This window comes from Cannabis sativa, chromosome 4 (genome assembly GCF_029168945.1).
Source record: "Cannabis sativa cultivar Pink pepper isolate KNU-18-1 chromosome 4, ASM2916894v1, whole genome shotgun sequence".
Classification (NCBI taxonomy): domain Eukaryota; kingdom Viridiplantae; phylum Streptophyta; class Magnoliopsida; order Rosales; family Cannabaceae; genus Cannabis; species Cannabis sativa.
Window position 1 is genome coordinate 71,874,788 of NC_083604.1, and position 24,646 is coordinate 71,899,433.

Sequence of the window (24,646 nt, forward strand, 5' to 3'; positions counted from 1 at the left end):
GGAGGATCCAGATGAGAAAAAGTCAACGTTTCTGGCCCCCAATGCCGTGACTCACGAGTTTGAGAAGATAAGGTGCTATATGCGGTCCAACCTTAAGGAAGCGTGGTCCTGCAGAAACGGACTATCGAGTGCAACCAATTCCTTCCTCTGCTCGTAAAGACTTCATCAGCCAATCAGATTCAACCATGTATGATTACGGAGTTCACCAGTTCGCAGCCCAACAACCTCATCCAATCAGTTTCAGCCACGTAGTCTTTGTGGTTTGACGTTGAATCGGTATCCCAACCCCCACCGTTTATTATAGTGGGTCCACCGTATTGAATGTTTCGTCGCTGTCAACTAAAAGTATCCGAGTTACAGCTTTTATTGTCAAAATCCTCACATAAGATACAGCAAACTTATGCACTTGGAACAATAAGACGATTTTTATAATTGTGTAAACTATGTTTTGGCTATGTTACATTTTGCACCGTATATTTATTTGAATAGTACGTTTTCGGGTAAAATTTGTTTATTTTATTTTATTTTGAGGAAAAATTAATGATAACAGAGTATATTATGGCACTACCTAACATGAGTAACACATCCTACGGAAAAAAAAAAAAAAAAAGACTATGAATATCAATCATTAAGATCTTAAAAACAGAAATTACCGATGAAAGAACATTCAAATGAGTAGAACGTAGATTAATTTGATGGGTTCTAGGGAAGTGTGCTCACCAAAAGACTAACATTGCTATGATGACAAAGAATATTTAAGCTATTTCAACTAAACAGGATAGCTTGTGGGTTTGGTGGATTGATGTTGTTTAAATGAAGAATGTTTATTTTTGGTTAGTGACTCCTAATCCCGATGCTAGTAGGTATTTCAAAAAATTAAGTAAGCTCAGAGATTGTATTGGCAAACAAGCTATGCTTGATGCTTGTAAGTTCGAAAGATATAAGGTGAAATACTTTTATCTCTCTCTTATTTGTAAGGACAAAATTATATATCATAAGTTGGTTTGACACAGAATCATAGTTTCGAATAGGGGTGTTCACTAAGTATCCGATCCAATCCAATCCGCACGATCCAATCCAATCCAATCCGCAAAATGCGGATATCTGCACTTGCGCGGATTGGATTGGATTGAAAAATCTAAAATCCGCACTTGTGCGGATCGGATGTTGTTTGACCTCAAAAAGTAACCGATCCAATCCAATCCGCACTTAATTATATATATTTTTAAAAAATTATAATATATAATATATATTAATTTTCTAGTAATATTAAAAAAAAAACACAAACTTCTAATATATTAATCTTTTTTAGTAATATATTGAATTAGTATATTTTATTTGTTTTATAATAAAAAACACTAGAAAAATTATTCTATTCACATAGACACGTACACACAAATTTAAATATATATATACTAACTTATTTATTTTAGTAATAAATACATATATATTTTAGTGTAAATTATATATTGATATATATGTATATGGGTTTTATTTATATATAAATGGAGATGGAAATAGATTATTATTGGAGATTAAGAAACAATAGTCTTTTTTTAAATTTTTTTTTCTATGAAATATTAAATAATTTATTATTAAAAAAATAACCGATCCAAAATAACCGATCCAATCCGCACTATTGCGGATTGGATTGGATCGGATTTAAATTATTATGCGGATCGGATTGGATCCAAAATATGAAATCCGCACTTAGTGCGGATTGGATGTTGTTTGACCAAAAAAGTGCGGATTGGATCGGATGAACACCCCTAGTTTCGAAACACAGGTTTATCTTTTAGCAAGCAATAGACTTGATTGAGAAATTTATAATATTCATTGACTCCCTAATGTGTCATGTTTGTGAGCTGGAAGAAGACTCCCATTCCCATTTGTTCTTCAAGTACTGTATCTTCATAAGGAAAGTGTTAGCTAAGATCACTTGCTGGTTTGGTCTTGTTGATTGGCCAGAATAACTGGCAGACCTACTGAGCAGGGATTTGAAGGCCCCTAAAGGTGTTGAAGAGCTAACCATGGATATTTTGGCTGCTGTGATTTACATGGTGTGGTGTAAAAGGAATTGTTGTTTTTTTGAGGTTTTGTGGCTCAGTTGAGATCATTAGTCATCAGGTGAAGATGGTAGTTAAGACTAGAGTTTATTGTTTTAATTTAATCAAGTTGTCAAAACAAGATGTAATGATGTTATTAACAATCTTTAAATTGTTTGATTGCTGCTTTACGGTGTGTATTATTCTATGGTAATAATGTTTTTTCTTTTGCTCTAAAGTATATACTCTCTTTTTTTAAACAAAATATATATTTAAAATAGGGAAAAAAACAGAAAAATACTAAAAAGGAAAAAAAATTACAAAAATACTATGGGCCGGCCCATTAAACATTTATACAGTCCACATACAAATATTTACAAAAATACCACATGCACTAAGCCTTCAGCTGTACAAAGCGAACGTTGAAGATGAACATACCTCGATCGTTTCAAAACCGCAAAACAACCAAAATGAAACCAAAACGAGAAAAATACAACCATTAATTCTGGCGAAATCAACTGGAAAAGAAGACCTGCAATGATCTAAACAGAAAAATGACGAAAAAAAATCAGAAAAACTGTGAAGAAACTGAAATTACACATTTGTTTTCTGTTTTATTCGATCAAAACAACTCTCCTAATATCGAAATCCAGATTCATGAAATGTAGATCTGTAACAAACAGATCTGGAGCTCCCACCAAATCCAAAACAATATATGATGTAAAAAATTTTAAAAAAACCTCAAAATAATACATCTACGTTATATACAGTTGCATTTTGATTGATTACTGGTTTCCAATATAAATATATTTTTTTAAAAACACAATAAGAAGAGTAAAATCGAATTAAGGTACAACCAGTTACGTATAAGTCTGTTTATTTTTTGTTTTGGTTGCCTTATAGTTGCATTATCGTTTTATGATAGTTTATATTTTATGCAGGAATTTAATTTGACGGGGACTAAGAAATAGTAGTTATACATAGTAAATTTTGTGCAAATAGTTGCATATTAGTTTTATAATGAAATAACATATGCAAGTAGCAAAACTATAATAAAACTATAAAACAACTGTATGCAAACTAAAGTACTGTAAAAACTCTTTGAACATCAACATCCATGATAAATCTCATTGTTACCCATTGATGATATAAAAATGGACAGGAAACAACTAGATAAAAAAACATATTAAAAAAAAATACATACAGAAGGTGTTTACACTATTAAAAAACTGTGAAAAAACTATTACAAAATGAGAAATCAATAAACACAAAACCCACAAAAGTTGAATATGAAAAAATTTCAAAAATGGGGGAAAACCAAAAAGAAACCGAAAACAAACCTCGGTTCGAACATCAGCGCCAACATTAGCTTTTTTTCCTAAAAACGTCTTCAACTATTTTTTCTTGCACACCGAGCTTTGTTTTCTTCTTAGGATGAGATCTCCCACGCTTCGTTCATGGAGGAGCAAAATCATAATCTTTGTTAAATAGAGATTGAAAACAAAAGGAAAGAGGGAAAACAGTTATGGGATTGGTTTAGTGGGAGTTGAAAAAATTTTGAAGAATAAAAATGAGAGGGAAAAAATTGTTGAGGAATCGTGGGGTGTTATGGTTCAACAATGGAGGTTATTTGATCTAATTAAAAAAAAAATGAATAGAAATAAAAAATCAAATGAAAAAAAAAAGAAGTGATTGAGAGTTAATTGATGGTTGATAGGTGTATAGATTTTAATTGATCTGATTCAAAAAAAAATGAATAGAAATAAAAAATCAAATGAAAAAAAAAGAAGTGATTGAGAGTTGATTGATGTTGATAGGTGCATGAATTTGATGTGCAAGTGGTATATGTGTAATACAATTAAGAGAGAAGGTAAAAATGTTGATGTGACCGTGTTGTTGTATATATGTAATAAAATTGGTATTTTGTATTTTTGGTGTAAAAAATTCTATTTAATATATAATATACAGTACTAAACTTAACCATATCGTTTCCCAAAAAAAATGTTCTCATATGTTAAAATAAAAATAATATTTAATTATTTAATAGTGATGTATTTCTATGATATTGATATTGTAGCTGGATAGCGATTATGGTCACTACAGTATCATAACACTTGTGGAAAATATCTAGCTACATACTTTTATTAGATTTTTTAAGAAGTACAAATTATTGTCCAATTGGTTCAACATCAACTTAAGGCCCATTGGCCAAAGCGATTTTTTTTTTTTTTAAGCCAAAAAATCATCTCCAAGGAGGTTTTAACTTTATTATTAAAAAATATAGAAAAAATATGAGAAAAATCATTATAAATAAAAGGGAATACCATAAAGAAATTTTAAAACTGTTTTTTTTTTCTTTTATTTTTTTTTTTTTTTAAATTAAAACACTAAAATAAAGAACAAATGATTTTAATTAATAGGGGAATTACCCCATATATTGGCTTTTTAACTTTTTTTTTTTTTTTTCAAATTTACTATTGAGTTTCTAAAGTTTGTCATTGGCCATTGCAACAGTGAGTTTCTATACGATTTTTTGTTACGATTTAGGTTGCAACGCTAATTGCAATAAGAATTTTTATATAGAATTCCATAAAAATTAATGCAAAAAAAAAAAAAAACCATTTTAAAGTGTAAAAATAAAAAAGCTCCTAATTATTATTATTATTATTATTATTATTATTATTATTATTATTATTATTATTATTATTATTATTATATCAAATAAAAAAATTCATTAATCAACTAGAACAATTACAACCAACAAAACGCTAGAGCCAAACAGCCTCAAAATAGACCCAAACACCTTCTACTGAATAAGTTGAGCAATCACTCTTTGCTCTATAAAACTCATCTTTTTCCCTAGTATATTATACAAACATGTTGACCTCGCTCTTAATCAACAACGCTGAAGTAATTAAAACGGTGAGAATAACAGATAATAAATAATAATTAAGTAAATAAGAACACAGAAATTTATAGAGATTTGACCCTGTGATTATGGTAATAGTCTACTACATTTTTAGTTGTATTACTTGTAAGAAAAGAAGTAAGTAAGATCTTGATCTCTCTTGAAAACTTACAGATAATTTAACAACATAAAAGCTCTAAAAAATATATGATTTCGGATCTCTGTTCAATGGATTGGCTCCACTATTTATAGGGAAAAAATACAGTAATTAATTCGATTTTTCGAAACAAACAAAACTAAAAAGATTTCTTATTGTCTCTTATTGGTGCAAGTCATTCTTGAAAAATCAGGGATATGATCGAGACCAAAATTTTGGACCATTTATGGAAAGTATCTTTGAAGATCTTTGTATGTCGAAGTACCATGCTTGGAAAAGTTAGCATCTCTGGATAATGAGGATCTGTGCGGACTATCACGTGTAAGCTCTGTCTGGATGATTCCTACTGAAGGCATAGACTTGACAGTTTTAAACTGTGAGAATTCCCCTTTTAAATGTGCATGTTTTCAATTTTTTAGTTGTTTTAAATCACCGAAAATACTAAACGGTAATTCAAAATTGTCAAGAATGCTCAACTATAGTCGACAATTTAAACACTTATTCTTATTAGTGACTGTCCTAAAAAATAACTGATTTGAGGACCTACGAGAATTATGTTTTTTGTGGTAGTGTTTAATGAATCTATATAGCTAGCACTTAACAGCCAAAACATGTATGAAACAAAATCGTAATTAAAAGAATTTTTGCTGCCACGTTCTTTTTATTAGGATCATATCTGTAACTATTACTAATATATAATAAGAGAGTTTTATTAAAATATTGCTATATTTAATATTAGAATATTTCTAACATTGGTACAAAATTATTTAAATTGATTTTGCTTTATCTCGTCAACTGCTCGCTGACTATATATGATCACAAATCAAAATGTAATAAGAATGAATATTTTAAATATGGTCAGATTACAATTTACTAATTAATTTATCTTCCAATTTGATTTTCTAAATTAATTGTCAAAATATTCTCATAATTAATGTAGCGTAGATACGGATTAAGTATCTCACATATATCTAAAGTCTCTATCCCCAAGCTCCTCACTCATTTTGTATAAACAACAAATTTCTTCTAAAGAGAATAGAGAAAGCTTGAAAATCTGATTACTCAATCTGAAGCTCCACTGGGGAATGAAACTCAAAGATCAATAATTGGAGGTATTACGATTTCTTTCGTGATTTGCATACTTATTCGATATGTTTATATTAATTCCTTACACTGAGGATTAAAGCTCAAATATCAATCACGGGAGGTATTACTATCTTTAGTTTACATATTTATTCCATATGTTTATATTCTTAGATTGTATATGCTTTATTATTCTCTTTATCATTTTCATATAATAATTTTTAACAAGCAGTAAATATTCCTAAAATAATATTATATTATATATGTACAAAAATATTTCAATTGTGGCATTTACGTACCTTCAGCAAGAGGACACTAAGGCATTAATGTCTTGTCACCAAACTATCTATAAGTGAGCTACTAACGTTTTCTTTCTTCGATCGTAACCCCTCAAAAAATATCTCTACAAAATACAAAGGCTATTACTAACGTGGGTGCATCTAATAACCGGAGCAATAAATGATAGCCGTCCGATCTAATGACTAAGTTGTTTTAGAGGATTACGTGGATTTCATCGAAGATAACGAGACAAGAAAACGTACACCAGCAGCCACGGGTGATAAATCGTAACCACAATATCTTATCCCCTGTAGATCCTACCATGTGGTGTCTATTTCTAGTTGAATAAGAAAGTGAAAGAAAAAAAAACGACGTCGGATTCATACAGGCTGGCAGTTTTCACACGCCACAAAATCCTATTGTGAAGAAAATCAAGTACTAAAGTGTGTGAGAGAGAGAGAGAGAGAAAAGAAGAAGAAGAAGATTAATTAGGCGAGGAAGATACATGGGTATAGTTTCGGAAGCTCACAACGTCAAGGTTTTAGGTAATATTGCCAATGGTCAACAAATCATAGTCCTCGGCCATGGATTCGGTACGGACCAATCAGTATGGAAGCACCTCGTTCCTCACCTCGTCGATGAGAACAAAGTGGTCTTGTACGACAACATGGGAGCTGGAACGACAAACCCCGATTATTTCGATTTCGAAAGATACGCTACTCTCGAGGGTTACGCTTATGACCTTATTTCTATAATAGAAGAGATCCAAATCCAGTCTTGCATCTTCGTCGGCCACTCCGTCTCAGGAATGATCGCCCTTATCGCCTCCATTACTCGCCCAGACCTTTTCTCCAAAATCCTCATGATCGCCTCCTCTCCAAGGTACTGTTCAATAATAATAATTAACAAAAATTCTTTTTTCTTTTTTAATTAATTTTTTTTAATAGAAATTCTATTATATTATTATAGGTATTTGAATGATGTGGATTACTATGGAGGGTTCGAGCAGGAAGATTTAGACCAACTTTTTGAAGCGATGAGGGGAAACTACAAAGCGTGGTGTTCTGGGTTCGCACCATTGGCGGTTGGTGGGGATATGGACTTGGTTGCGGTTCAAGAGTTTAGTCGGACCCTTTTCAATATGAGGCCCGATATAGCGTTGAGCGTGGGCCAGACTATATTCCAAAGCGACTTGAGGCAGATTCTGGGCTTGGTCACTGTTCCATGTCACATAATCCAAAGTATGAAGGACCTGGCTGTTCCTGTAGTTGTGTCTGAGTACCTACACCAAAACCTGGGGTCCGACTCCATCGTCGAGGTCATGTCAACAGAAGGTCACTTGCCCCAGCTCAGCTCCCCAGACATAGTCATCCCCGTCTTGCTTCGGCATATTCGTTGTGACATAGCTGTTTGAACCACAATAACCATCATCATTAATTACCAAGATAACAAATACGTGAGTATGTATTTAATATATAACGACTAGCTTCACATAATCACACACTACATCCAATTTTCGTAATATAATTCAATAATTTAATAACAATTTTTTTTTCACACTTGCAGGCCGTATCTTAATTAGTTATTATCGGATTAATTGGATTCGTTGAAAATTTGCAAGGGGATGACTCCAACTATAAGTCGATGGAAAATTAAGTGTACTTCTGTTCTCGGATTGATTAGTACGTACGACGTCGTTTTTAACTCTCTTGTTTTTTGGTCGATGCATGTACAACTGTAAAGTCTGTATTATTTAATTGCGTAACAATATTTGATCCGCTTGGTGGCTACTGGTACTTGTTTGACTATTGTCACAAAGGTCATATGTCAAGCGTAAATGTAATGTTGACTATTGAGAGACTTCGTGGGTCATATATCTCGGCCACTAGTTGTCTCTAGAAAGTAGAAATCGAATTTCAATATTTATAATAACTTATTAGCATATGTTAATTAATTAATAGATAATTAGTTCAATCGGATGATCCATGTTATGGATCTAATCCCAATCTTATGCATGTTATAATTTCGGGTACGAGATCGTTAACTTGTTGTATTATGTATTACTATCTCCAGTTCAAAAAATGTAATTTTCGCTAGTACATTATTTTTAGGTTAGCAAAAGTTTAGTAATGTGCTGATAAAATAATATTTACTTTTAATGTGTTGGTAAAAAGAGTTGGCAAATCAACGTTGGTATTAAAATTTTTATCGGTGCAAAATGAAAAGTGTTGGGCAAAATAATTTTTTTTAGCATGTAAATGTACTGGTAAAAGTTTAAATTTTACCACTGTGTAAATGTGCACTAGTAAAACTTTAACATTTTTGTCAGCGCAGTTTACAAGATGCGCTGATAAAAGTTATTTTTACGAGCGTAGTAACGAACTGCGCTAGTAAAAGTGACATTTCTTATAGTGTTGTGTCGCTTTACATGCATCGATCGATCATATGATACTCATCTCATTAGATACTTTCTATTCGATTATAATTGACAACAATATAATACATCGCTATGAACCAATGACAACATTCAAGATTGATGCACCTCTCAACTATTTGAGGTGCATCAATCTTACCCTCTTGAGCAGGTATCTTGAGTCCCAGATGCCTACTGAAATTAAAAAACGTGATAAAAAAAAGTCATTGCATACTCTGAGGTGAAGATGGGGTAATTATTTCAAAGTACATTTAAATCTATAGTCAAAGCCCAATAGAAGAAGACTTGGAAGAAGCATATATACATCATTCCTAGACAAATATGATGATAGTAGTTCGATAGTTAATTCAAAGAGAGTAAATCAAATGTTTACACATTCTATTGACAGTAAACATCCCCCTAGTGGTGTCAAGAGGAAGAATGATATTGTTATTACGATGGATGAGAGAAGAGTGAAGCTGAATATTTCACACATTCTATTGAGGGTTTATTTGTTAATTAAGGTTCTTTGTGAATCTAATTAATGAATACATTTAAATTTTATATTTGTTTGATAATTATTTACTGAGATTTTCGACAATCGATTATAAGAAAGTGAAAGCTGAGAAAGTAAATTCAAAGTTAAGAAATGGAGACGATAATTTTTACGTAGTTAGGGCCTTAAAGAGTCTTAATCTACGAGTTAGTTATATTGAGCTAAATAGCCTTGAGTGTATTACACAAGTGTTCTTTAAATAGATTATAAGAACCCTAGACTTTGGCTATAGTGTTTGAACGACAATCTTCCAACTTTTTGCATGAAGGTATAATGTTGTGTTTGTAGGCTAGGATCGAGGTATGGGTATACCCGTGACCCACTAGGGTTTGCATTAAACTTAACCCACTAATAGGGGAAAATACACTGAATAGAATGACTTGGGCTCATGGAATGAGACCCAGTCCGTGGGGACAACTTGATGTTGACAGGCAGCGTGCATGCGCAATTTTCGTATAATATTGCATAAGAAAGGTGGTTGTTGGACAAAGGGTATGCTCCCCTTGGTGGTACGCGCACTCTTTCAGTCTGACATTGTGGAAAAGGCCCTGATTTGGTGGGATTCGGTGACTGAGGATTGCCACAACGACAGTCAAAGTAGGGGTGTTCGTAGTGCGGGTGGTGTGGTTTTTAACTATTTTTTCAAACCAACCCGCACATGTAGTTTTTCCAATTTCCCAAACCGCACCCGCACCGTGAAACTAAAAACTCACAAAAACTGCACTGCAAAAAATAGTGCGGTGCGGTGCGATTTTTGTGGTTTATGCGGTTTGGATTATCACTAAATAATTAAACTATTACAAATACAACAAACTTTGCGCAAAACTTGTTAGATTACCAAATTAAGTGTCAACAATACAATAATTAGTGGACTTTGAGTTGAACATTCATATATTAGACATAAATAAATATAAAAATTAGTATTTTTATAATGTGAAGTGCGGTGTGGTTTGAACCGCATATTAACAATTCAAAACCGCAAACCGCACCGCACCGCACCGCGCGGTTTATGAAAAATTCAAACTGCGATCGCATCGCAAAGAATTTCAAACCGTATTTTTTTTGCGGTGTGGTGCAGTGCAGGCAGTTTGATGAACACCCCTAAGTCAAAGTGCCTCTTGCAATGTCCTTCTGGATGTATCCCAGATGCTCATCGAGAGGGTCTCAATTGCTCCTTCGTACTCTGGGAGAATGCCTTTCCAAATTAGCGAGGTTCGATCTCGGATGTAAATATCATGGGCCTCAAATAGGTGTGAAGCCCATCCTTCCGCTCATCTAAAATGCTTTCAGAGAAGCTTATTCGCCTTGGGCGAGATGCCCTTCTGGATCTGGAGAACTCTGAATCAGGATATGAATGATTTGTCATCTAGAAAAATATGAGTCAAGTTACAAATAAATATTTAAATTTAATTTTTAGCGGTAATAATACTTAAGCTATAATTCTAGAACTTTTGTTTGTAGGTAGTTAGCTGTTAAGTGTTAAGTAAATTACCACGTGACAATCCAAGTCATTAAATTTTTTTTTTTTGAAAATTAGTTTAAATATACTAAGAGAAAAATAACATGTAAATAATGACTTAACATTTAATGATTTATTTACTTATAGAGTTCTAAAAATATAACTTAAGTATTATTACCGTTAACAATTAAATTTAGTATTTATTTACAACCAAAAATTAAAATTAAATATCTTTACCTTAAATTAGTCTTATTTATTTATTTTTTTTATATTTTTTCAAAGTATTTATGAAAATATCCATTTAAGGTACTCCATAGGCTTGGGCTGGGCCATAAGGCCCAAAAACACATACGAAAGAAAGGAAGTGAAATGTTGACTCACACGTGTGACAAAGTCGTGTGAACACTGAACACCATGAGCGCACTCCGACTTTTACAACACGCTGTTCCTATCTCTTTCCCCTTGCCAATCCCTACTGCCCAGACAGTTTCGACTCTTAATTTTAATTAATTATTTTTCCATTATTACCCCTCACCATCCCCAGTGCACCACTTTACCACAGCCGTAGAAACCAAGAAAGGAATTTTTAGATGTATGAGTCCAATTACTGAATCGCCCAAATCGCATTCCGATCGATTTTATGAGTGACTCGGCCGAGTTGCTATCTCTGGTTTCAGCTATGTCAGAGAGAATGGAGTTAGCCAAGCTTTGTACATCTCGTGACTGGTCCAAGGCCATCAGATTGCTTGACTCGTTGCTTTCTCAGTCTTGTGCTATCCAAGACCTCTGGTTTGTTTTCTTCTACCTTTTTTCTTTCTTCTGATCTCCTACTCGATGAAAATGGTCTTCGATTGATTTTTTAACTTTGAATGTTGCACTGTGTCTTTCAGTAATCGAGCATTTTGCTATAGTCAATTGGAGTTGCACAAGCATGTGATTAAAGATTGCGACAGGGCGCTGAAGCTTGACCCCGCACTTCTTCAAGCTTACATTCTCAAAGGTACCTTCCTTTTCTTTTTTTAATCACGCTTATTTATTTGTGTGTCTGATTCTTTGACATATTTATGTAAAGTTTTGAGCTCAATTCGAATATGACACTTGTTATTTGTTTGTTTTTTGTAATCCTTCTCTTTTGAATATGATTATTGGATAATCAGGTATTTTAACAGTTGAATTTAGTCACTTTATGTTTATGTACCACTTATGTTTAGTTTAAATTGTAAGGCTCACTACCATTGATTAACTTATGTGTATAATTGGTGAAGAGCTTTAAAGTCTGTAATGATTGGAAAGTGAAATGAAGCTCGGTTACTGAGAAATTTGGTTTGTTAATAATATCGTAATTTATAAAATACGATACATTTAGAGAAGAAACTTTAACTAAATTTCCTTTTCATGCGTTAAATATATGACTTACAAGTGAGTTTTGATAGCTGTTCCAAATCTAAGAGGTTGCTCTGTGTTTGTTGGTAGTGATGAAATGGGGGATTAATCCGATTCAATGATTTCAATTACTTTTCTTTCTACTTCTGTGTTTGCTATAAAAGTTTAGGCTCACATTATTTTGTTGCCCAAGTTTAGGCTCACAAGAATTTCTTACATTGTGTTCAATTTGAAAATTTATTGGTCTTTACTGGTTTGGCAATCTGGTGCGTTCTGTTATCTAGGTCGTGCATTTTCTGCTTTGGGAAGGAAAGAAGATGCAGTTTTGGTGTGGGAGCAAGGTTACGAACATGCTGTCCATCATTCTGCTGATCTAAAACAGTTGCTAGAACTGGAAGAGCTTTTAAAAGTTGCCAAACAGGAGAAATGTTCTCTACATGAAAATCATGCAATAGAGTCAGAGTCATCTATGGTTGTATCAGAATCAGGACATCTGATTAGTGAGAATGCAATTGAAACTTCTGCAAATCAAAATCATTTGGATGACCAGTCTAACTCATGTAACCATTCTAGAGAAGTTTCTGAGGTGTACAGTACATCTACGAACAATGATAATGTCTGCAATGGTATAAGTGAGAAGGACACAAGGGCAGGACATTTTGGTAGCCAAATGAATGGGAATCATGATGCTCCCAATAAATTGTGCTGCGAGTCTGAATCATGTGATGACTCTGGTGATAATTGTAGTGAATTATCAAAAATTTCAAGCAACTCAAGTGCTTTAACTCAAACTTCTTCAACAGTGAGTACTAGTAAATTAGAGATACCACATAGTGACGAGTCCAACAAAAATAAAAAGTTCCGTGTTACTAGAATATCAAAGACCAAGTCAATAAGTGTGGATTTTCGTCTATCGAGAGGTATAGCAGAGGTATGTAATTATGTATCGTAATGCTTGTCTGGAATACAATTACTATTAGGTAAGAACATTCTGTGTTAGGAACATATGTTCTGTACTTCTTTTAAACAATTTTTCATTAACAGGTGAATGAGGGAAACTATGCTCGTGCTATATCTATCTTTGATCAGGTAATAATTCAGGGCCTCAAGTAATCTATGTTTTTCAGCAGAAATTCACTGTTAAGAACTTCACTTACGCTTCTTTGGTTTTTACTTGTACATTTTTTATTCTCCTTCCTGAGTTGAAATGTTGGGAGCAATGACTCAGGATGTTAATGTGGTAAGCCTATAAGTAAGCAATATACACATTTAACTTTCCTACTATGATATACACAGCTATTGAAAGAGGATCCTAGCTATCCCGAGGCTCTAATAGGGAGGGGAACAGCATTTGCTTTCCAACGAGAACTTGAGGCTGCAATAGCTGATTTTACTAAGGTACTTTGACAACCAATATCCGGAAGATCTAAAAACATTTAGTACTCTTCGCATAACATTTGGTTCAATTTGTATTCTAGGCCATAGAAATAAATCCAGCAGCATGTGAGGCATGGAAGCGGAGAGGACAAGCCCGAGCTGCGTTGGGGGAATTTCTTGCGGTGAGATGTCATGGGTTTACCCTTATGGACTTTTTTGCTCTTATGAATCTTTTAATTCAAATTTAAATGAGCTCTTCAAAGAGAACTTCTAGGAGAATTGGGATGATGTTTTCATGACCAAGCGACTTGTACTCATAAGAACAAATTTAGTTATTTTAATCATTTCTGAATAAATTATAAGAATATTATTGTTGTTTCTATTTTTCTACTTCTCTGGTTTTGACAAAGCTTTGCATATTAAATTTCTTCCAGGCCATTGAAGATTTGTCCAATGCATTAGAGTTTGAACCAAACTCAGCTGATATTCTACATGAAAGGGGTAACTTTCACAAACCTTGTCTTCGCAGTTGTGGTTCAGCTTTTATGATGGGTTTTATGTACATTTTTATTGAAACAATGAACGTCAATAATTATGTGTATGGGCATCTGAGCATCTTCATTCGATGGCATCATTGGTTGATGTAATATTACGAAGATGTAGCGTAGTCTGCTATAAGTTGTTACTGATTGCCTGAAAACAATGAAGAATGCAAGTTTGGTGTAGGTGTAGGGTAATCTTTTTAGTTGCCAATATGTCACTATATTACTTGGCTGCTGAGTTTTTGCATCCAAAGCATAGTAAACATGGCCAAGCATATCACTCCAATTCACTTTTTAATTGTTAATTGAACTGATGAAGTGTGTGTATGAAAAGGACAATAGCATTGTTTGAGGCTTTAGAGTGCAAATCAATAAAAGAATAAAGTGGTCTTTTTGCAGGTATTGTTAATTTCAAGTTCAAGGATTTCTATGCTGCTGTGGAAGATTTGTCCACATGTGTGAAACTTGATAAGAATAATACATCAGCATATACATACTTGGTGAGTTTACTACTATACTGATAAACCTCCAATCCGGTATACTTAAGCAAGAAGATACCGTAAGAATTGATGAGAATGGGGTGGCAAATATAATTTGGGAAACTAAGTTATGATATTATTTTATTTGGTTTCTGCATTTAGCGTATTTCTCTTTTTAGTGTCTTTAATATTGGGTTGGTATTGGGAGATAAAAGGGAATGAAACATTGGGAAGGGGAGTCAGATTTTATGTAATTGAACACTGTTTTGGAGAGAAACCAGGTCTCTCGAATATCCTGGAATTGATCTTTGCTATTATTCAACAAAGTTTCTTCCCAATTTCCTAATTTTGCTTCTTTTATCTTTGATACACAACTGGTGTGTATCATATACTGATTATTATTGTTGTTGCTGTTTCGGAAAGGGAAATTATACTGATTTTGGAGCCTGATAGATGTTCATGTAGGTGTAGCTTTGACCCAACCTTTGTATGAAATTGCTTGCAACTTTGGTTTTTTTCAGGGTTTGGCCTTGTCTTCAATTGGTGAATATAAGAAGGCAGAGGAGGCACATTTGACATCCATTCAACTGGATCAGAATTTTCTTGAAGCATGGGGTCATCTAACTCAGGTATGAATTTCCACTTTGTTTACCATTTGGACTGATTTTCATCTGACTCTATAATTGCATTCTTTCTGTTTGGAGTAAATGTCTAGCCTTCACTCAATGCCTGCATTATTTTCTGTACCATTACAGTGTTATGTGGTTTTAGTTGGCCATTTAAAGTTCTAAAGAGTAATGATAAGTTTTTGTGTAGTGAGGGTATATGTAAATTTCAGTATGTGATTTTGTTGCAGTTCTATCAAGATTTGGCAAACTCAACCAAGGCTTTGGAATGTCTTCATCAAGCTCTACAAGTTGATGGAAGGTGAGTGTTGTTGATATAATTTAAATAATCCATGTATCATTTGCTATGCCCAATATGCCTAATTATTGATGGATGAAAGTATGGTTGAAGCTTGCTCAGTAATATTAATTCCATTTGCTAGGTTTTCCAAGGGATATCATTTGCGTGGTCTTTTGCTCCATGGAATGGGAGAGCATAGGTAAGTTCTCCATAAAAGCATTGCTATTTTAGATAGAATGAGTAATTATAAGCAATATTTGGAGGATTCAGAATTGTTTTTTGTAGTATGGGATCCAGTGACTGCTTGGGTTAGTGATAGGCTTTATAACGTGAAATGCTAATTTAGTTATTTTGGATGAGAATCTTTGATATGCTGATCTTTTGATGGAAACCTTGCTCTCATTCTTAGTTTGGATAAGAAACAAAACTCACTCTGGAAAGTGTGAGAGGACTGCTTTTTCAATATGCATAGGGAGAAGGTATATTGATGAATAAGGACAGAGAAACATAAAAGATTAATAACAACTTTAATAACTGATAGGAGTGATCCAAAAACTTTATTTAGGACTTCATAGTGAACATGTTTAAAATGAAGGGACAAATTGTTCTAGTAGTACACTTGGAATATTACTTAATGTACCATATCGGTGTTTGCCTGAATTTTATCCTTTTGTTTTTTTGTATTTGTTATGGTAAAGACAAGTCATATCACTTTCAATGTTTCATAGCCAACTTAAAAAATTTCAGGAAGGCTATTAAGGATTTGTCAACTGAGTTAAGCATTGACAGTGCAAATATTGAGTGTTTTTATTTGCGAGCTTCCTGCTACCATGCTGTAGGAGATTATAAAGAGGCGGTAATACAAGTTCTTTTCCCCCCTGTTTCTTTTACAGTATGCATGTTCAGCAGTGACCTTGATTTGTTCATATGGCAGGTTAAGGATTATGATGCTGCACTAGATTTGGAACTAGACTCGATGGATAAGTTTGTACTGCAATGCCTAGCCTTTTATCAGGTTAAATTATTGTAGTATTAGTTTTTATTTAATGATATTTTCTGTAATTGATTTATAAAATGATTTTTTTTTTTTTGAATGAGTAACATTCATCTCTTCATTATTCAAAGGAAAAAAAAAACATCTCTTCAGAATTAGTTATATAAGAAAGGGGTATTGACAATTCATCTACCTGATGACATGATGCCTGGAATGATAATTCTCTTATTTTTTTTTTCTTCTTCTTTTCTTCTCCAGAAAGAATTAGCTTTGTACACAGCATCCAAGATAAACAGCGAATTTAATGAGTTTGATATCGATGGTGATATTGATCCACTTTTCAAGGTAATATGGGCTGATGTTTTTATTTCATCATTATTCTTATCTTTTTATTTTAATGGTGATATTGATCCATTAATGAACTTAGCTACATAGGTTTTCATGTAGCTTTATGATCATGCAGGGCTTCCTTGTCACTACGTTGAGTTAGTTTTATCTTGCTTTATCCAATTTTATGCGGACTGACAAATATTATATGAATTTTCAGGAGTACTGGTGTAAAAGATTGCATCCCAAAAATGTATGTGAAAAAGTTTATAGACAGCCTCCTCTTCGTGAATCTTTGAAGAAGTGCAAACCTAGAAAGCAAGATCTTGTTTTCAATAAGCATAAGACTACGCTTCTCCAGGCTGCTGATTCAATTGGGGAGAAAATTCAATATGATTGCTCTGGTTTCTTACCAAATAGGCGACAGGTATCTTTTTATCCCAGAAATCAGATAAGATTTCACTTTGTTATAATGTAACTAGATTTTTTGCTTTCTGTTATAAAATTTAGAATCTAGCTGCCTCATGGTGTGCTTTACTTTAGTGCTACAGCTTCACATCACTTAGGCATTTTATTTTCTTCACTAAAATAGGAAATGAGACATCAATTGAGCATTTAGTTTCAGATAGTTGCAACTAATGTCACGTCCATCTTTTCTGTTATTCATTTCTCTCCCCTTAATAGCTTGATTCTGAATGAATAATTTTCAGTAATTCCTATATAGAACATCATTGTTCATGCCTTACTTTTTTTAAGGCTTTGTGTGTGTTTGTATTTACCAGCATCGAATGGCGGGCTTGGCAGCTATTGAAATTGCACAAAAGGTTTCAAAAGCTTGGCGCAAATATTTGAATAGAAGCACATCAAGAAATAGTAAGAAAGCACGAAGAAGGGAGAAAGTTAATATGCCCAGCCAGAATAGAGGCGGAGCTGGCTGTAGTACAAGTGGCTACTCAGAGACCAGTACTACCTATGGTACTCTAGAAGACAAATCATTTGGCAATACAATGATGTCTTGGCAAGATGTTTACTCATTGGCTGTCAAATGGAGACAAATTTCTGAACCTTGTGATCCTGTTGTGTGGATTAACAAATTAAGGTACTTCATTTTCATCTTGATTTTGCTCGTGCTTTTGTGTGACAAAAGTCAAATTGTGTATGTACCTATTTGTTAATTATTTGAGGAGAATAACAAATAAAGAAAAAAAGATGCAGAGAAAATAGAGAGATTAGGGTTATATAAGCAACTAACATAAAAGACTTAAATAATGGAAAAGACTTAAATAACCCTAATTAACTATTTAACACAATTAACCTTTGTGCTTTCAGCGAAGAGTTCAATTCTGGATTTGGATCTCATACACCAATGGTTCTTGGGCAAGCAAAAGTTGTCCGCTACTTCCCAAATTTCGAAAGGTAATGGTTCTATTTTAGTTTAGTAAAATTCAAGTGACTTTTCCTTATGCAAAACCATTGCTCATTATTTTTTCTTTTTTTTTATGCTGCAGAACATTAGAGGTTGCAAAGAGGGTCATAAAAGAGAAAAAACATGTGTATAACAAAGCAGATGAGGTCATTTATCTTTCTGGAGATGAGAAGTTGCAAGATGTGAGTTATTTCTATGCTGAGAAATATCAGCAAAATTTGTGAAGAGTTATCGCTTTTATAGATATTTATATATATTTTATACATATCCTACTAAGTAGTACATCTAATATTTACTTTCAATCAGTCTCTACCTTTAATATTAGGTATATTCTTTTGTACTTGTGGTATTGAAAATAATTTCCAGTGGTTTTCTGACATGTCTCCATAGCCTGGACGAATTGAGAATTACAACTGGGGCTTGTGTAATATGCAATAGTTTAGGTGTCATTTATATTACATTGTGTCTTATATTCAAAGTAAAGTTAAATTACTAGTATCAGTTAAAATTATTATGGCTCTTGTTATTTTTTATGTGATTCAGGCAGTATTTTAAATATTTTAGTTATTTTTAAGATTATGTTGCAATGACACTTTTTTGTTAGTTGGGCTATAGATGATCATAGTAGGTGGACTTCTGCTCATTCATTTTTTATTATTGACCTCACTTGTAGATTATGGATGCGAATTCTTGCTCTGATCTTTACAGAGCAGTTGGGGAGGACTTTTGGCAGGCTACGTGGTGTAGTAGTACTGCGTTTGAGGGGTAATGCATACAATTTAAAATTTAGTTTTTCCTGGCAGTATCTTAGTGTGTCATGCCAAGTTACTAGTTGTTTATTATTGTTTCAGGAAGCGGCTTGAAGGGACAAGGATTACCTTGGTCAAAATGTATACCCCTTTTTTCTTCTTCAAATCTATTTATGTATTTGTATCTTGCTTAACCTTCACTTTGTATTTACTTTGAAAAAATTTCATTCTTCTAGGGAAGAGCGAGGATTTGACTTTGCTATCAGAACACCTTGTACTCCTTATAGATGGGATGAGTTTGAAGCTGAAATGGCGATGGCATGGGAGGTATGTTTTTTGCTGTACTGCTGTTGTAGATTTCAGACATGCTCTGTCATTGAGAATGTGTAAACAAATATACAAGTCAAAGCTATCTCCATTGATAATTTCACGACCTCTGTTTCATACCTTGTCGTATACCACCAATCCCCTTTGTAAGAAGATTAGAATGACAATTCAATCTTTTCTTGTAACTTATACCAATAAACTTGTCGTATACCTCATCAATACAAGTTAAAGCTATCTCCATTGATAATTTCACGACCTCTATTCCATACCTTGTTGAAAAAATGGCTTCGAAGGTTCTGTCATGGCTAGCAATATGACCCAAAGCACGAACCGCAACTCTTTTCTCGACGCAAGTAGTACTAGTAGTCTTTAAAATCTACGCTAGATTTGACAGCTTTGTGGGCAAAGTGAGCCTTGTTGATGGTGTAGGAACCGATAACGTGGGCTGCGTAGTAGGAAATATAGATGTTCTGAATATTTTATGAGTTTATTTTCCTTTGCATTCTCTCATTACATGCCTTTCATGAAGTAATGTGTGATCTTTTTCCTTTATTGTTTGCTCCATCATGCACCATTTGATTTTCTTTTAAATAATGGATTGGCAGGCTATATATAAAGCTTATTGCGGTGAAAATTTTGGTTCTACTGATTTCGATGCGCTTGAAACTGTCAGAGATGCTATTTTAAGGATGACATATTACTGGTATCTTACTTACTCTTGGGTGGAGAGGGTGCTTTGGTTTTCGTACAATTTGTTATCTGTAAGCAAAACTGAAATGCTTTCAGGTACAATTTCATGCCACTTTCGCGAGGATCCGCTGTCGTCGGATTCGTAGTTATGCTCGGATTGTTTCTTGCTGCCAATATGAGGTTCACAGGAAGCATCCCAAAAGGCTTACAGGTGGATTGGGAAGCTATTCTGAACTTGGAACCAAGCTCTTTTGTAGATTCTATAAAAAGCTGGCTTTATCCATCTCTGGAAGTGACAACATCTTGGAAAGAATATCCAGATGTTGCATCGACTTTTACAACAACAGGATCGGTTGTTGCTGCTTTGAGCTCTTACAATGATTGAGTTCCTCACCTTATTTAATCACGCAAAACGAATGAGGTAAGTTCAGTGCATTTAAAGTTTCAAGAACATATGGATCTCTGGTTCCCCCATTATAATTTGTTGCCAGTGCAAGCCAAGCTTCCCGGGTATAGCGTTAGCTTTTTCAAACTATAATTATTCTTATCATCAAAATATAATTTTTGGAAGAAAAAAAAATGGAATTAAGTAAAAAATTGTTTATGCAGATCAGTTTGTTTATTGCCATTTACTTGTATGTATGTATGTCCTTAACACCTTATTTACTAATCGACTTAATTTGACCTTATCCCAGCTAATAAACATCTTGGCGAAGTTGACTGGAAATAATGGGGATGTAACATGAATGCATATGCCCTTCTTGCTTTATTTGTGGCATTTGCAAAATTTGTTGTACAGTATTTCAGACAATAAAATTTGTAATTTTTATTTCGTATCCATAGATTAACAATTCATGTATTTGTTTTAATAGATGAATAAGGATATATATATATTTAACGGTTTCGACATTGCACTTGCGCTCTGTGATTATTGTTTGGTGAACATTCTTATTTATTAACAACTTATTTTAAATATCCTAGTTTTTATTTTTACTTTTCACAAGAAACAAGTTTGAAGATAGTTAGATTATATTAAGCATGGGAGGGATAAAGCTCAGAGAGCAACGAACATGCTATGATATTCGATCAATGTACGAGGTGTGTTTTCTCTTGTTTTGTTTCTACAACAAATCCAATAATAGATATGCCCTTCATACCTACTGAAACTAGAAGACAACTAGAGATAAAATTCGACAGATATTAGTTACCAAATACAATTATTTAATTTCGTTTTTTATGTAAAAGTTAGCGTTCGGTAGGATCCCATTCCATCCAAATCTAAAGAAAATCTTTCTGAGTTTTTGGCTAAGTTACATTAATCTTTGCCAGAGTTGTCTTAATCTGAAAAAGTAACTACCAGCTAATCAGATCGACTAGGGGATGAATCATTGAATCTAAGTTCGACACTTGGACACTATTAATTGAATAGAACGAAAAACCTAGCTAGGAACATGTCCTTTTACTAAAGTAAAAAAAAAAAATTACTCACTAACCAATTATGGATCGAATTTGACAAGCATTTACGTCATGAAATATTTGTTATGCTGATACTATTTATATATAAATTATTTATATAATTTGTTAAGGGGATAAAGATATTTGCAAATGAAACTGAAGGCTATTTATAAATTAACATTAGGAAACAACATTACATATATGAAATGTACAGTATTTACTCTGACTCAAAACTAAAAACTAGTGTAAAATTATCCAAACTACTAAAACAATCTTTCTATTGTGTTTGTCGGCATTTAATGGCCTCTCCAGATTGTTATTCTTTTTTACCTGTTCTTTTGTTCACACGTGTGCGAATCTGACCACCTATTAGTGACACCGATACTTTTCTTACTACCACGTCCCAACATTTGTACCTTTCTTCTCCCAAATCGCTTTTCAACCGAAGGTTCTAAAATGGTTGATTTACCTGTAGAGAAATTTGATTAAAAACAAAGCTGGTTAAACAACACGTCCAAAGAAAAAGAATCAGATAAAGACTTACAGTGTGGAGTCATTATGTTCTGATCAACTACATCGTCACCTCTAATTTCCTTGACTATATCTTCATGCTTATTATTGGAACTGGCCCGAGCAAAAATCCACGTGGCGTTCATCTGTTTGTTAATCATACATGCTGCGTAGTAGGGGATCCTGCCACGTTTGCTGGACTTCTCAGACTTGATTCTCATTCTCTCTTTGACAAACGTCAAACAATCCATCAAACTCTCTCTCGCTAACCCTTTCATGTCATAAGCCTGGGATCTTCTCCACAGACTCTTACCATGAGGACTCACCGCACTAGATAAACACAAAGCTCTGGTTGTGTCACTAATGGCCAAATCAGGTTTTCTCAGTAGTAAATAACACTGAGCTCTATTGCTATGAATCACAATTCTATCTTTTCTCCTCTTTAATGGACACAAGTACAAAGCTTTCGAATATTTCTTCACAGCGTTTTCAATATCCCCTGACCAAAAACATAAATTTCCTTCCTTTTTGAATTGTCCCACCAAAGTTTTTCTCTCACTGATTTCTTCTTCACTCATTATCTTCTCTCTCTTTCTTCTATCAACCTTCATATCCCATATCTCCTCTAAAGCTTTCTCCGCCTTCTTACTCTTCAATCTCAAATCACCATACTTGATTTTATGGTAATCCTGCAAAAGGGTCTGAGTGATTCTCTGTCCAACTTTTTGTCTTCCACCACAGCTTCGAAGCTCGACCAAATCACCAAGACAAAGAACTGAGCTTTCAAAAACTTTGTACCTAGTTTCTGGGTCTTTAAGAAGAAGCAGAAGAGAATCAATGGCCATGATTTGCCAATCATCCGAAGACCTCGATATATTACATATCGTCTCTATAACATGGTCCAACTCTGCTATACTCTGTCTACCCAATTTGGTTTCACAAAGAGTTTTGATCAATCCAATGCCAGATGGCGAGCTCGGATTGGCTAAACCACCCCACATTCCACAAAGCTCCATCAAGAATTTCTTGTTACAAATTATTTCCAAACACCTTTCTCTACAAGCAATACAATTAAGAAGATAAAGAGACCAACACTGAAGTTGGCTAGCCCATTTCTCAGCTTTCTTATTCTCAATCTCATAACCACCAATCCCCTTGGTAAGAAGATTAGAATGATAATTCAATCTTTTCTTGTAACTTATACCAACAAACTTGTCGTATACCTCATCAATACAAGTCAAAGCTATCTCCATTGATAATTCCACGACCTCTGTTTCATACCTTGTTGCAAAAATGGCTTCGAAGGTTCTGTCATGGCTAGCAATATGACCCAAAGCACGAACCGCAACTCTTTTCTCGACCCAAGTAGTAGTAGTACTAGTAGACTTTAAAATCTCGATTAAGGGCAAAACGACGCCGGATTTGACAGCTTTGTGGGCAAAGTGAGCCTTGTTGATGGTGTAGGAACCGATAACGTGGGCTGCGTAGTAGGGAATATAGATGTTCTGACCGGTGAGTAACCATTTGTTGTCGTTGAGAGCTCTTTGGATGAGTTTTGCCATGCATTCGAAAATTCCGAGGGAAGGAAATTCAGGGTCGTTTGGTTGGTTCATGGCTATGTTCCATAGAGTGGTCAAAGCGAGGACGTGTTGTTGTTGTTGTTGTTGGTCGTTTCTTAGAGGCATTTGTTTGAAGCACTGGACGAGTTTAACTCGGCGGAGGGACCGATTTGACTCGTTCATGGCGCAGAAGAAACATGAAGAGTCGCTGCAGCCTTGGCCCTTGGCCTTGCCCTCCTGCCTTTGGTAGTCGGCCATAATCAATAATGCTTTGCCTCTGTTTTGTCGTTTTGTGGTCTTGAGAAATTAACAAGAGAAGGTGCTTTCTTATTTTTTTTTTTTGGTTTGAAAGGGTTCAACTGGTTATCCTATATATTAGCTACAAATAGATACTGGACAAAAGTCAATAATTATAGTGGAGAGACTAGAGAGACAGAGAAATATATAGAATGAAAAATTTAGATACCATGTTTACCATATTGGGTAAATCAACATTACACACCCAAAATTCATTTAATTTAAAGATCATTCTAATAGTTTATACTACCAAAAATAAGAGTATTGTTATTAGGTAATCTGTACCTTTTAACATTTCTCTACGAATAATTACTTATTGCTTACTAGGTGTGTATAAAAAATATTTAAATTATATTTTTGATATTATAACTATAAAAATACTTCTAATGAAAATACAAATAAGTAATTAAAAGTTAAGCTATAAATTTTTAGATTTTTGACACATGGATTGATTTCAAGATCAGCAATAATGTAATTATTTAGAACCTTTTGTTTAGAAAAAAATAATTATTTAGAACCTCTCAGACAAAAGTTTGAAAAATTATGAATAATTTATAGTATTAAAAATACAAAATATATTTTTTTTAATAGAAAATAAACATATTGTTCTTAAGCTGTTTTATAAAGGGTGTGTGTCTTGGAGGTACCATGTAAAACATGATTGTAATATATAAACGCTTAAATAAAAAAAAAAATAAGTTGTTTTATAAATAATTTTTTTGACA

The 24,646-nt window shown here is 33.7% G+C and overlaps 3 protein-coding genes across 5 annotated transcripts; 2 read left to right on the top strand and 1 right to left on the bottom strand.

The window, feature by feature from the left end:
- Positions 1-6,576: 6,576 nt before the first annotated feature.
- Positions 6,577-8,404, top strand: LOC115714122 (probable esterase KAI2). 2 transcript variants are annotated; one of them, XM_030642677.2, is made up of 3 exons: positions 6,577-7,354; positions 7,442-7,928; positions 8,039-8,404. In XM_030642677.2, exons 1-2 carry the CDS (start codon positions 6,978-6,980, stop codon positions 7,884-7,886), a joined length of 822 nt encoding a protein of 273 aa, XP_030498537.2. In that variant the 5' UTR covers positions 6,577-6,977; the 3' UTR covers positions 7,887-7,928; positions 8,039-8,404. The 2 variants fall into 2 exon arrangements, with proteins under 2 accessions (XP_030498537.2, XP_030498538.2); XM_030642678.2 differs by having other exon boundaries at positions 6,819-7,354; positions 7,442-7,932.
- A 2,847-nt stretch (positions 8,405-11,251) lies between these two features.
- On the top strand, positions 11,252-21,009 carry LOC115714938 (suppressor of RPS4-RLD 1). 2 transcript variants are annotated; one of them, XM_030643703.2, is made up of 24 exons: positions 11,252-11,689; positions 11,791-11,900; positions 12,568-13,214; positions 13,328-13,372; positions 13,580-13,681; positions 13,762-13,842; positions 14,095-14,161; positions 14,602-14,702; positions 15,203-15,310; positions 15,538-15,608; positions 15,730-15,786; positions 16,335-16,443; positions 16,522-16,602; positions 16,840-16,926; positions 17,129-17,335; positions 17,691-18,007; positions 18,238-18,324; positions 18,417-18,516; positions 19,008-19,099; positions 19,186-19,224; positions 19,320-19,410; positions 20,016-20,113; positions 20,197-20,521; positions 20,796-21,009. In XM_030643703.2, exons 1-23 carry the CDS (start codon positions 11,541-11,543, stop codon positions 20,483-20,485), a joined length of 3,135 nt encoding a protein of 1,044 aa, XP_030499563.2. In that variant the 5' UTR covers positions 11,252-11,540; the 3' UTR covers positions 20,486-20,521; positions 20,796-21,009. The 2 variants fall into 2 exon arrangements, with proteins under 2 accessions (XP_030499563.2, XP_060970422.1); XM_061114439.1 differs by lacking the exons at positions 20,016-20,113; positions 20,197-20,521; positions 20,796-21,009 and adding an exon at positions 19,667-19,920 and having other exon boundaries at positions 11,291-11,689; positions 19,320-19,517.
- Positions 21,010-21,698: 689 nt separating this feature from the next.
- LOC115714939 (uncharacterized) lies at positions 21,699-24,194 on the bottom strand. The gene is made up of 2 exons (XM_030643704.2): positions 22,100-24,194; positions 21,699-22,024 (listed from the first exon to the last, which is right to left on the bottom strand). The coding sequence occupies exons 1-2, from the start codon at positions 23,880-23,882 to the stop codon at positions 21,882-21,884; spliced, it is 1,926 nt and encodes a 641-aa protein (XP_030499564.2). The 5' UTR covers positions 23,883-24,194; the 3' UTR covers positions 21,699-21,881.
- Between the last annotated feature and the right edge of the window lie 452 nt (positions 24,195-24,646).

Excerpts from the sequence above, each read along its gene's own strand:
- LOC115714939 (XM_030643704.2), bottom strand. The coding sequence starts at position 23,882 with ATGGCCGACTACCAAAGGCAGGAGGGCAAGGCCAAGGGCCAAGGCTGC. Across the intron at positions 22,025-22,099 it reads GAACATAATGACTCCACACT|GTAAATCAACCATTTTAGAA; the intron begins GTAAGTCTTTAT and ends ATTTCTCTACAG.
- LOC115714938 (XM_030643703.2), top strand. The coding sequence starts at position 11,541 with ATGAGTGACTCGGCCGAGTTGCTATCTCTGGTTTCAGCTATGTCAGAG. Across the intron at positions 13,373-13,579 it reads CTATATCTATCTTTGATCAG|CTATTGAAAGAGGATCCTAG; the intron begins GTAATAATTCAG and ends TGATATACACAG. Across the intron at positions 18,008-18,237 it reads GTGTGGATTAACAAATTAAG|CGAAGAGTTCAATTCTGGAT; the intron begins GTACTTCATTTT and ends TTGTGCTTTCAG.
- LOC115714122 (XM_030642677.2), top strand. The coding sequence starts at position 6,978 with ATGGGTATAGTTTCGGAAGCTCACAACGTCAAGGTTTTAGGTAATATT. Across the intron at positions 7,355-7,441 it reads ATGATCGCCTCCTCTCCAAG|GTATTTGAATGATGTGGATT; the intron begins GTACTGTTCAAT and ends ATATTATTATAG.